Raw genomic sequence first — 12,410 nt, forward strand, 5'->3', positions numbered from 1 at the left:
TGATGGTAGTTAGTATGATGTGGGATGTGAAAGGAGACAAGGTATGCCAATAATAATAATGATTCTATGTACACCAGACCCATGTGATTTTAGTTTTATATTCCCCAGGATCTCAAAAAATTGTTTGACTTAATGGTATACCTTGTCTGAAGGGTCGAGAAAAATTGTGTTGTTTCTTCCTCTCACATCCTCCTGTTTGACACACTTAAGTCTGTAATTTAGTGACAAGTGAAGTAAAGTCAGAATTCTGTGAGTGTGCTACTGCCAGTTTATAGTTATCAAAACACACAACAATTTGTGGACTTGCAACACATACATGTACATACACAAAACACAAAATGTTATTAATTTCATGATAAGAAGAGTAAGTATAGTGTGTAGGCTTTATCTGTACTTACAGGGTGACTATGTCTGCATTGGCTGTGGTCAGGCCAATTTTCAAGGCATCCTTCAAACAAACAAGAAACAGAACAAAGTTAGAGCTTTGTATCCATTTAACATGCTTGGGAAGAGTCTGTCTGTATCATGTAGCAGCCATGTACATGTAAGTTATAAAATTGTTGTAAATAACATCATGTTATGCAAGGCAGTAGATCGTAGAGGGCATACATATACATATATATATATAGGAATAAGCAATGAATTATTGCTTGCATGCCGTTGTAGAATATTCAAGATAGGGAACTAAGAGACAGCTTTTTGTTAGTGTATACAAATGATTGCGTGTATTTGGTGTCTAGCTCATCACATGACAGAGACCAGTGCAGTGCAGAGACCAGGGCCACTTTACCATACAGCTATATTGTATAGCGCAGAGACCAGGGCCACTTTACCATACAGCTATATTGTATAGTGCAGAGACCAGGGCCACTTTACCATACAGCTATATTGTATAGTGCAGAGACCAGGGCCACTTTACCATACAGCTATATTGTATAGTGCAGAGACCAGGGCCACTTTACCATACAGCTATATTGTATAGCGCAGAGACCAGGGCCACTTTACCATACAGCTATATTGTATAGTGCAGAGACCAGGGCCACTTTACCATACAGCTATATTGTATAGCGCAGAGACCAGGGCCACTTTACCATACAGCTATATTGTATAGTGCAGAGACCAGGGCCACTTTACCATACAGCTATATTGTATAGTGCAGAGACCAGGGCCACTTTACCATACAGCTATATTGTATAGTGCAGAGACCAGGGCCACTTTACCATACAGCTATATTGTATAGTGCAGAGACCAGGGCCACTTTACCATACAGCTATATTGTATAGCGCAGAGACCAGGGCCACTTTACCATACAGCTATATTGTATAGTGCAGAGACCAGGGCCACTTTACCATACAGCTATATTGTATAGCGCAGAGACCAGGGCCACTTTACCATACAGCTATATTGTATAGTGCAGAGACCAGGGCCACTTTACCATACAGCTATATTGTATAGCGCAGAGACCAGGGCCACTTTACCATACAGCTATATTGTATAGTGCAGAGACCAGGGCCACTTTACCATACAGCTATATTGTATAGCGCAGAGACCAGGGCCACTTTACCATACAGCTATATTGTATAGTGCAGAGACCAGGGCCACTTTACCATACAGCTATATTGTATAGTGCAGAGACCAGGGCCACTTTACCATACAGCTATATTGTATAGCGCAGGTTAGAAAAGATTGCAGGCTATGTTCTTTCAAAAGAATTGCTCATATTAAATTGTTTAAACAGAAGTTGATAGATTTTCAAGTTTGTCTGGTTTACTTCATCCAAGATATAACCCCATATGGTGTGTTGTATGGCACAGTTATCGTGATTGGTGTCTCTAGATACAGAAATTGGCTTCTTATATACCAGTAGAGGTCAAAGTCAAAGGTCAGGGTATAAAAAGAGACCTTACTTTGCAGTGATATTTTTTTTTTTTTTTTTTTTTTTTTTTTATGGCAAGCTGAAATTATAATATATGATAGTTTCTGTATACAGAGCTCAGCTGACTTCCTACTAGAAAATGTTTTATTACATTAACTTTGCAGTGATATTGGTTTAGAGATTTAAGAGTGTTTGGGTATTAACCTTCCCAAGTTAACATTGAAAAACAAAGAGACAATCTCAATTTCATCCTCATAGCGACAGTGGTACAATTCTCAATGTCTTAATTGTCATAGTGACAGTGGTACAATTCTCAATGTCTTAATTGTCATAGTGACAGTGGTACAATTCTCAATGTCTTAATTGTCATAGTGACAGTGGTACAATTCTAAATGTCTTAATTGTCATAGTGACAGTGGTACAATTCTAAATGTCTTAATTGTCATAGTGACAGTGGTACAATTCTAAATGTCTTAATTGTCATAGTGACAGTGGTACAATTCTAAATGTCTTAATTGTCATAGTGACAGTGGTACAATTCTAAATGTCTTAATTGTCATAGTGACAGTGGTACAATTCTCAATGTCTTAATTGTCATAGTGACAGTGGTACAATTCTCAATGTCTTAATTGTCATAGTGACAGTGGTACAGTTTTCAATGTCTTAATTGTCATAGTGACAGTGTTACAATTCTAAATGTCTTAATTGTCATAGTGACAGTGGTACAATTCTAAATGTCTTAATTGTCATAGTGACAGTGGTACAATTCTAAATGTCTTAATTGTCATAGTGACAGTGGTACAATTCTCAATGTCTTAATTGTCATAGTGACAGTGGTACAATTCTAAATGTCTTAATTGTCATATTGACAGTGGTACAATTCTAAATGTCTTAATTGTCAGAGTGACAGTGGTACAGTTTTCAATGTCTTAATTGTCATAGTGACAGTGGTACAATTCTAAATGTCTTAATTGTCATAGCGACAGTGGTACAATTCTAAATGTCTTAATTGTCATAGTGACAGTGGTACAATTCTAAATGTCTTAATTGTCATAGTGACAGTGGTACAGTTTTCAATGTCTTAATTGTCATAGTGACAGTGGTACAGTTTTCAATGTCTTAATTGTCATAGTGACAGTGGTACAATTCTAAATGTCTTAATTGTCATAGTGACAGTGGTACAATTCTCAATGTCTTAATTGTCATAGTGACAGTGGTACAATTCTAAATGTCTTAATTGTCATAGTGACAGTGGTACAATTCTAAATGTCTTAATTGTCATAGTGACAGTGGTACAATTCTCAATGTCTTAATTGTTATAGTGACAGTGGTACAATTCTAAATGTCTTAATTGTCATAGTGACAGTGGTACAATTCTAAATGTCTTAATTGTCATAGTGACAGTGGTACAATTCTAAATGTCTTAATTGTCATAGTGACAGTGGTACAATTCTAAATGTCTTAATTGTCATAGTGACAGTGGTACAATTCTAAATGTCTTAATTGTCATAGTGACAGTGGTACAGTTTTCAATGTCTTAATTGTCATAGCGACAGTGGTACAATTCTAAATGTCTTAATTGTCATAGTGACAGTGGTACAATTCTAAATGTCTTAATTGTCATAGTGACAGTGGTACAATTCTCAATGTCTTAATTGTCATAGTGACAGTGGTACAATTCTCAATGTCTTAATTGTCATAGTGACAGTGGTACAGTTTTCAATGTCTTAATTGTCATAGTGACAGTGGTACAATTCTAAATGTCTTAATTGTCATAGTGACAGTGGTACAATTCTAAATGTCTTAATTGTCATAGTGACAGTGGTACAATTCTCAATGTCTTAATTGTCATAGTGACAGTGGTACAATTCTCAATGTCTTAATTGTCATAGTGACAGTGGTACAATTCTAAATGTCTTAATTGTCATAGTGACAGTGGTACAATTCTAAATGTCTTAATTGTCATAGTGACAGTGGTACAATTCTAAATGTCTTAATTGTCATAGTGACAGTGGTACAATTCTAAATGTCTTAATTGTCATAGTGACAGTGGTACAATTCTAAATGTCTTAATTGTCATAGTGACAGTGGTACAATTCTCAATGTCTTAATTGTCATAGTGACAGTGGTACAATTCTCAATGTCTTAATTGTCATAGTGACAGTGGTACAGTTTTCAATGTCTTAATTGTCATAGTGACAGTGTTACAATTCTAAATGTCTTAATTGTCATAGTGACAGTGGTACAATTCTAAATGTCTTAATTGTCATAGTGACAGTGGTACAATTCTAAATGTCTTAATTGTCATAGTGACAGTGGTACAATTCTCAATGTCTTAATTGTCATAGTGACAGTGGTACAATTCTAAATGTCTTAATTGTCATATTGACAGTGGTACAATTCTAAATGTCTTAATTGTCAGAGTGACAGTGGTACAGTTTTCAATGTCTTAATTGTCATAGTGACAGTGGTACAATTCTAAATGTCTTAATTGTCATAGCGACAGTGGTACAATTCTAAATGTCTTAATTGTCATAGTGACAGTGGTACAATTCTAAATGTCTTAATTGTCATAGTGACAGTGGTACAGTTTTCAATGTCTTAATTGTCATAGTGACAGTGGTACAGTTTTCAATGTCTTAATTGTCATAGTGACAGTGGTACAATTCTAAATGTCTTAATTGTCATAGTGACAGTGGTACAATTCTCAATGTCTTAATTGTCATAGTGACAGTGGTACAATTCTAAATGTCTTAATTGTCATAGTGACAGTGGTACAATTCTAAATGTCTTAATTGTCATAGTGACAGTGGTACAATTCTCAATGTCTTAATTGTTATAGTGACAGTGGTACAATTCTAAATGTCTTAATTGTCATAGTGACAGTGGTACAATTCTAAATGTCTTAATTGTCATAGTGACAGTGGTACAATTCTAAATGTCTTAATTGTCATAGTGACAGTGGTACAATTCTAAATGTCTTAATTGTCATAGTGACAGTGGTACAATTCTAAATGTCTTAATTGTCATAGTGACAGTGGTACAGTTTTCAATGTCTTAATTGTCATAGCGACAGTGGTACAATTCTAAATGTCTTAATTGTCATAGTGACAGTGGTACAATTCTAAATGTCTTAATTGTCATAGTGACAGTGGTACAATTCTCAATGTCTTAATTGTCATAGTGACAGTGGTACAATTCTCAATGTCTTAATTGTCATAGTGACAGTGGTACAGTTTTCAATGTCTTAATTGTCATAGTGACAGTGGTACAATTCTAAATGTCTTAATTGTCATAGTGACAGTGGTACAATTCTAAATGTCTTAATTGTCATAGTGACAGTGGTACAATTCTCAATGTCTTAATTGTCATAGTGACAGTGGTACAATTCTCAATGTCTTAATTGTCATAGTGACAGTGGTACAATTCTCAATGTCTTAATTGTCATAGTGACAGTGGTACAGTTTTCAATGTCTTAATTGTCATAGTGACAGTGGTACAATTCTAAATGTCTTAATTGTCATAGTGACAGTGGTACAATTCTCAATGTCTTAATTGTCATAGTGACAGTGGTACATTTCTAAATGTCTTAATTGTCATAGTGACAGTGGTACAATTCTAAATGTCTTAATTGTCATAGTGACAGTGGTACAATTCTAAATGTCTTAATTGTCATAGTGACAGTGGTACAGTTTTCAATGTCTTAATTGTCATAGTGACAGTGGTACAATTCTAAATGTCTTAATTGTCATAGTGACAGTGGTACAATTCTAAATGTCTTAATTGTCATAGTGACAGTGGTACAATTCTAAATGTCTTAATTGTCATAGTGACAGTGGTACAATTCTAAATGTCTTAATTGTCATAGTGACAGTGGTACAATTCTAAATGTCTTAATTGTCATAGTGACAGTGGTACAATTCTAAATGTCTTAATTGTCATAGTGACAGTGGTACAATTCTCAATGTCTTAATTGTCATAGTGACAGTGGTACAATTCTAAATGTCTTAATTGTCATAGTGACAGTGGTACAATTCTAAATGTCTTAATTGTCATAGTGACAGTGGTACAATTCTAAATGTCTTAATTGTCATAGTGACAGTGGTACAATTCTAAATGTCTTAATTGTCATAGTGACAGTGGTACAGTTTTCAATGTCTTAATTGTCATAGTGACAGTGGTACAGTTTTCAATGTCTTAATTGTCATAGTGACAGTGGTACAATTCTCAATGTCTTAATTGTCATAGTGACAGTGGTACAATTCTAAATGTCTTAATTGTCATAGCGACAGTGGTACAATTCTAAATGTCTTAATTGTCATAGTGACAGTGGTACAATTCTAAATGTCTTAATTGTCATAGCGACAGTGGTACAATTCTAAATGTCTTAATTGTCATAGTGACAGTGGTACAATTCTAAATGTCTTAATTGTCATAGTGACAGTGGTACAATTCTAAATGTCTTAATTGTCATAGTGACAGTGGTACAATTCTCAATGTCTTAATTGTCATAGCGACAGTGGTACAATTCTAAATGTCTTAATTGTCATAGTGACAGTGGTACAATTCTAAATGTCTTAATTGTCATAGTGACAGTGGTACAATTCTAAATGTCTTAATTGTCATAGTGACAGTGGTACAGTTTTCAATGTCTTAATTGTCATAGTGACAGTGGTACAATTCTAAATGTCTTAATTGTCATAGTGACAGTGGTACAATTCTAAATGTCTTAATTGTCATAGTGACAGTGGTACAATTCTAAATGTCTTAATTGTCATAGTGACAGTGGTACAATTCTAAATGTCTTAATTGTCATAGTGACAGTGGTACAATTCTAAATGTCTTAATTGTCATAGTGACAGTGGTACAATTCTAAATGTCTTAATTGTCATAGTGACAGTGGTACAATTCTAAATGTCTTAATTGTCATAGTGACAGTGGTACATTTCTAAATGTCTTAATTGTCATAGTGACAGTGGTACAATTCTCAATGTCTTAATTGTCATAGTGACAGTGGTACAATTCTAAATGTCTTAATTGTCATAGTGACAGTGGTACAGTTTTCAATGTCTTAATTGTCATAGTGACAGTGGTACAATTCTAAATGTCTTAATTGTCATAGTGACAGTGGTACAATTCTAAATGTCTTAATTGTCATAGTGACAGTGGTACAATTCTAAATGTCTTAATTGTCATAGTGACAGTGGTACAATTCTAAATGTCTTAATTGTCATAGTGACAGTGGTACAATTCTAAATGTCTTAATTGTCATAGTGACAGTGGTACAATTCTAAATGTCTTAATTGTCATAGTGACAGTGGTACAATTCTAAATGTCTTAATTGTCATAGTGACAGTGGTACAATTCTAAATGTCTTAATTGTCATAGTGACAGTGGTACAGTTTTCAATGTCTTAATTGTCATAGTGACAGTGGTACAATTCTAACTGTCTTAATTGTCATAGTGACAGTGGTACAATTCTAAATGTCTTAATTGTCATAGTGACAGTGGTACAATTCTAAATGTCTTAATTGTCATAGTGACAGTGGTACAATTCTAAATGTCTTAATTGTCATAGTGACAGTGGTACAATTCTAAATGTCTTAATTGTCATAGTGACAGTGGTACAATTCTAAATGTCTTAATTGTCATAGTGACAGTGGTACAATTCTAAATGTCTTAATTGTCATAGTGACAGTGGTACAATTCTAAATGTCTTAATTGTCATAGTGACAGTGGTACAATTCTAAATGTCTTAATTGTCATAGTGACAGTGGTACAATTCTAAATGTCTTAATTGTCATAGTGACAGTGGTACAATTCTCAATGTCTTAATTGTCATAGTGACAGTGGTACAATTCTAAATGTCTTAATTGTCATAGCGACAGTGGTACAATTCTAAATGTCTTAATTGTCATAGCGACAGTGGTACAATTCTAAATGTCTTAATTGTCATAGTGACAGTGGTACAATTCTAAATGTCTTAATTGTCATAGTGACAGTGGTACAGTTTTCAATGTCTTAATTGTCATAGTGACAGTGGTACAATTCTAAATGTCTTAATTGTCATAGTGACAGTGGTACAGTTTTCAATGTCTTAATTGTCATAGTGACAGTGGTACAATTCTAAATGTTTTAATTGTCATAGTGACAGTGGTACAATTCTAAATGTCTTAATTGTCATAGTGACAGTGGTACAATTCTCAATGTCTTAATTGTCATAGTGACAGTGGTACAGTTTTCAATGTCTTAATTGTCATAGTGACAGTGGTACAATTCTTAATGTCTTAATTGTCATAGTGACAGTGGTACAATTCTCAATGTCTTAATTGTCATAGTGACAGTGGTACAATTCTAAATGTCTTAATTGTCATAGTGACAGTGGTACAATTCTAAATGTCTTAATTGTCATAGTGACAGTGGTACAATTCTAAATGTCTTAATTGTCATAGCGACAGTGGTACAATTCTAAATATCTTAATTGTCATAGTGACAGTGGTACAATTCTCAATGTCTTAATTGTCATAGTGACAGTGGTACAATTCTAAATGTCTTAATTGTCATAGTGACAGTGGTACAATTCTCAATGTCTTAATTGTCATAGCGACAGTGGTACAATTCTAAATGTCTTAATTGTCATAGTGACAGTGGTACAATTCTAAATGTCTTAATTGTCATAGTGACAGTGGTACAATTCTAAATGTCTTAATTGTCATAGTGACAGTGGTACAGTTTTCAATGTCTTAATTGTCATAGTGACAGTGGTACAATTCTAAATGTCTTAATTGTCATAGTGACAGTGGTACAATTCTAAATGTCTTAATTGTCATAGTGACAGTGGTACAATTCTAAATGTCTTAATTGTCATAGTGACAGTGGTACAATTCTAAATGTCTTAATTGTCATAGTGACAGTGGTACAATTCTAAATGTCTTAATTGTCATAGTGACAGTGGTACAATTCTAAATGTCTTAATTGTCATAGTGACAGTGGTACATTTCTAAATGTCTTAATTGTCATAGTGACAGTGGTACAATTCTCAATGTCTTAATTGTCATAGTGACAGTGGTACAATTCTAAATGTCTTAATTGTCATAGTGACAGTGGTACAGTTTTCAATGTCTTAATTGTCATAGTGACAGTGGTACAATTCTAAATGTCTTAATTGTCATAGTGACAGTGGTACAATTCTAAATGTCTTAATTGTCATAGTGACAGTGGTACAATTCTAAATGTCTTAATTGTCATAGTGACAGTGGTACAATTCTAAATGTCTTAATTGTCATAGTGACAGTGGTACAATTCTAAATGTCTTAATTGTCATAGTGACAGTGGTACAATTCTAAATGTCTTAATTGTCATAGTGACAGTGGTACAATTCTAAATGTCTTAATTGTCATAGTGACAGTGGTACAATTCTAAATGTCTTAATTGTCATAGTGACAGTGGTACAGTTTTCAATGTCTTAATTGTCATAGTGACAGTGGTACAATTCTAACTGTCTTAATTGTCATAGTGACAGTGGTACAATTCTAAATGTCTTAATTGTCATAGTGACAGTGGTACAATTCTAAATGTCTTAATTGTCATAGTGACAGTGGTACAATTCTAAATGTCTTAATTGTCATAGTGACAGTGGTACAATTCTAAATGTCTTAATTGTCAAAGTGACAGTGGTACAATTCTAAATGTCTTAATTGTCATAGTGACAGTGGTACAATTCTAAATGTCTTAATTGTCATAGTGACAGTGGTACAATTCTAAATGTCTTAATTGTCATAGTGACAGTGGTACAATTCTAAATGTCTTAATTGTCATAGTGACAGTGGTACAATTCTAAATGTCTTAATTGTCATAGTGACAGTGGTACAATTCTCAATGTCTTAATTGTCATAGTGACAGTGGTACAATTCTAAATGTCTTAATTGTCATAGTGACAGTGGTACAATTCTAAATGTCTTAATTGTCATAGTGACAGTGGTACAATTCTAAATGTCTTAATTGTCATAGTGACAGTGGTACAATTCTAAATGTCTTAATTGTCATAGTGACAGTGGTACAATTCTCAATGTCTTAATTGTCATAGTGACAGTGGTACAATTCTCAATGTCTTAATTGTCATAGTGACAGTGGTACAGTTTTCAATGTCTTAATTGTCATAGTGACAGTGTTACAATTCTAAATGTCTTAATTGTCATAGTGACAGTGGTACAATTCTAAATGTCTTAATTGTCATAGTGACAGTGGTACAATTCTAAATGTCTTAATTGTCATAGTGACAGTGGTACAATTCTCAATGTCTTAATTGTCATAGTGACAGTGGTACAATTCTAAATGTCTTAATTGTCATATTGACAGTGGTACAATTCTAAATGTCTTAATTGTCAGAGTGACAGTGGTACAGTTTTCAATGTCTTAATTGTCATAGTGACAGTGGTACAATTCTAAATGTCTTAATTGTCATAGCGACAGTGGTACAATTCTAAATGTCTTAATTGTCATAGTGACAGTGGTACAATTCTAAATGTCTTAATTGTCATAGTGACAGTGGTACAGTTTTCAATGTCTTAATTGTCATAGTGACAGTGGTACAGTTTTCAATGTCTTAATTGTCATAGTGACAGTGGTACAATTCTAAATGTCTTAATTGTCATAGTGACAGTGGTACAATTCTCAATGTCTTAATTGTCATAGTGACAGTGGTACAATTCTAAATGTCTTAATTGTCATAGTGACAGTGGTACAATTCTAAATGTCTTAATTGTCATAGTGACAGTGGTACAATTCTCAATGTCTTAATTGTTATAGTGACAGTGGTACAATTCTAAATGTCTTAATTGTCATAGTGACAGTGGTACAATTCTAAATGTCTTAATTGTCATAGTGACAGTGGTACAATTCTAAATGTCTTAATTGTCATAGTGACAGTGGTACAATTCTAAATGTCTTAATTGTCATAGTGACAGTGGTACAATTCTAAATGTCTTAATTGTCATAGTGACAGTGGTACAATTCTAAATGTCTTAATTGTCATAGTGACAGTGGTACAGTTTTCAATGTCTTAATTGTCATAGCGACAGTGGTACAATTCTAAATGTCTTAATTGTCATAGTGACAGTGGTACAATTCTCAATGTCTTAATTGTCATAGTGACAGTGGTACAATTCTCAATGTCTTAATTGTCATAGTGACAGTGGTACAATTCTCAATGTCTTAATTGTCATAGTGACAGTGGTACAGTTTTCAATGTCTTAATTGTCATAGTGACAGTGGTACAATTCTAAATGTCTTAATTGTCATAGTGACAGTGGTACAATTCTAAATGTCTTAATTGTCATAGTGACAGTGGTACAATTCTCAATGTCTTAATTGTCATAGTGACAGTGGTACAATTCTCAATGTCTTAATTGTCATAGTGACAGTGGTACAATTCTAAATGTCTTAATTGTCATAGTGACAGTGGTACAATTCTAAATGTCTTAATTGTCATAGTGACAGTGGTACAATTCTAAATGTCTTAATTGTCATAGTGACAGTGGTACAATTCTAAATGTCTTAATTGTCATAGTGACAGTGGTACAATTCTAAATGTCTTAATTGTCATAGTGACAGTGGTACAATTCTCAATGTCTTAATTGTCATAGTGACAGTGGTACAATTCTCAATGTCTTAATTGTCATAGTGACAGTGGTACAGTTTTCAATGTCTTAATTGTCATAGTGACAGTGTTACAATTCTAAATGTCTTAATTGTCATAGTGACAGTGGTACAATTCTAAATGTCTTAATTGTCATAGTGACAGTGGTACAATTCTAAATGTCTTAATTGTCATAGTGACAGTGGTACAATTCTCAATGTCTTAATTGTCATAGTGACAGTGGTACAATTCTAAATGTCTTAATTGTCATATTGACAGTGGTACAATTCTAAATGTCTTAATTGTCAGAGTGACAGTGGTACAGTTTTCAATGTCTTAATTGTCATAGTGACAGTGGTACAATTCTAAATGTCTTAATTGTCATAGCGACAGTGGTACAATTCTAAATGTCTTAATTGTCATAGTGACAGTGGTACAATTCTAAATGTCTTAATTGTCATAGTGACAGTGGAACAGTTTTCAATGTCTTAATTGTCATAGTGACAGTGGTACAGTTTTCAATGTCTTAATTGTCATAGTGACAGTGGTACAATTCTAAATGTCTTAATTGTCATAGTGACAGTGGTACAATTCTCAATGTCTTAATTGTCATAGTGACAGTGGTACAATTCTAAATGTCTTAATTGTCATAGTGACAGTGGTACAATTCTAAATGTCTTAATTGTCATAGTGACAGTGGTACAATTCTCAATGTCTTAATTGTTATAGTGACAGTGGTACAATTCTAAATGTCTTAATTGTCATAGTGACAGTGGTACAATTCTAAATGTCTTAATTGTCATAGTGACAGTGGTACAATTCTAAATGTCTTAATTGTCATAGTGACAGTGGTACAATTCTAAATGTCTTAATTGTCATAGTGACAGTGGTACAATT

At 33.6% G+C, this 12,410-nt stretch overlaps 1 protein-coding gene across 1 annotated transcript in view; it reads right to left on the reverse strand.

The window, feature by feature from the left end:
* Nucleotides 1-12,410, reverse strand: part of LOC144451326 (arf-GAP with coiled-coil, ANK repeat and PH domain-containing protein 2-like) — a gene marked incomplete at its 5' end in the record, with an annotated part of 103,380 nt that overhangs the window by 12,004 nt on the left and 78,966 nt on the right. Inside the window, one exon of the mRNA XM_078142131.1 lies at nucleotides 399-448. Within this exon, the coding sequence (XP_077998257.1) occupies nucleotides 399-448 (50 nt within the window). The remainder of the gene's footprint in view (nucleotides 1-398; nucleotides 449-12,410) is intronic.

This window comes from Glandiceps talaboti, chromosome 21 (assembly GCF_964340395.1).
Source record: "Glandiceps talaboti chromosome 21, keGlaTala1.1, whole genome shotgun sequence".
NCBI classification, from domain to species: Eukaryota; Metazoa; Hemichordata; class Enteropneusta; family Spengelidae; genus Glandiceps; species Glandiceps talaboti.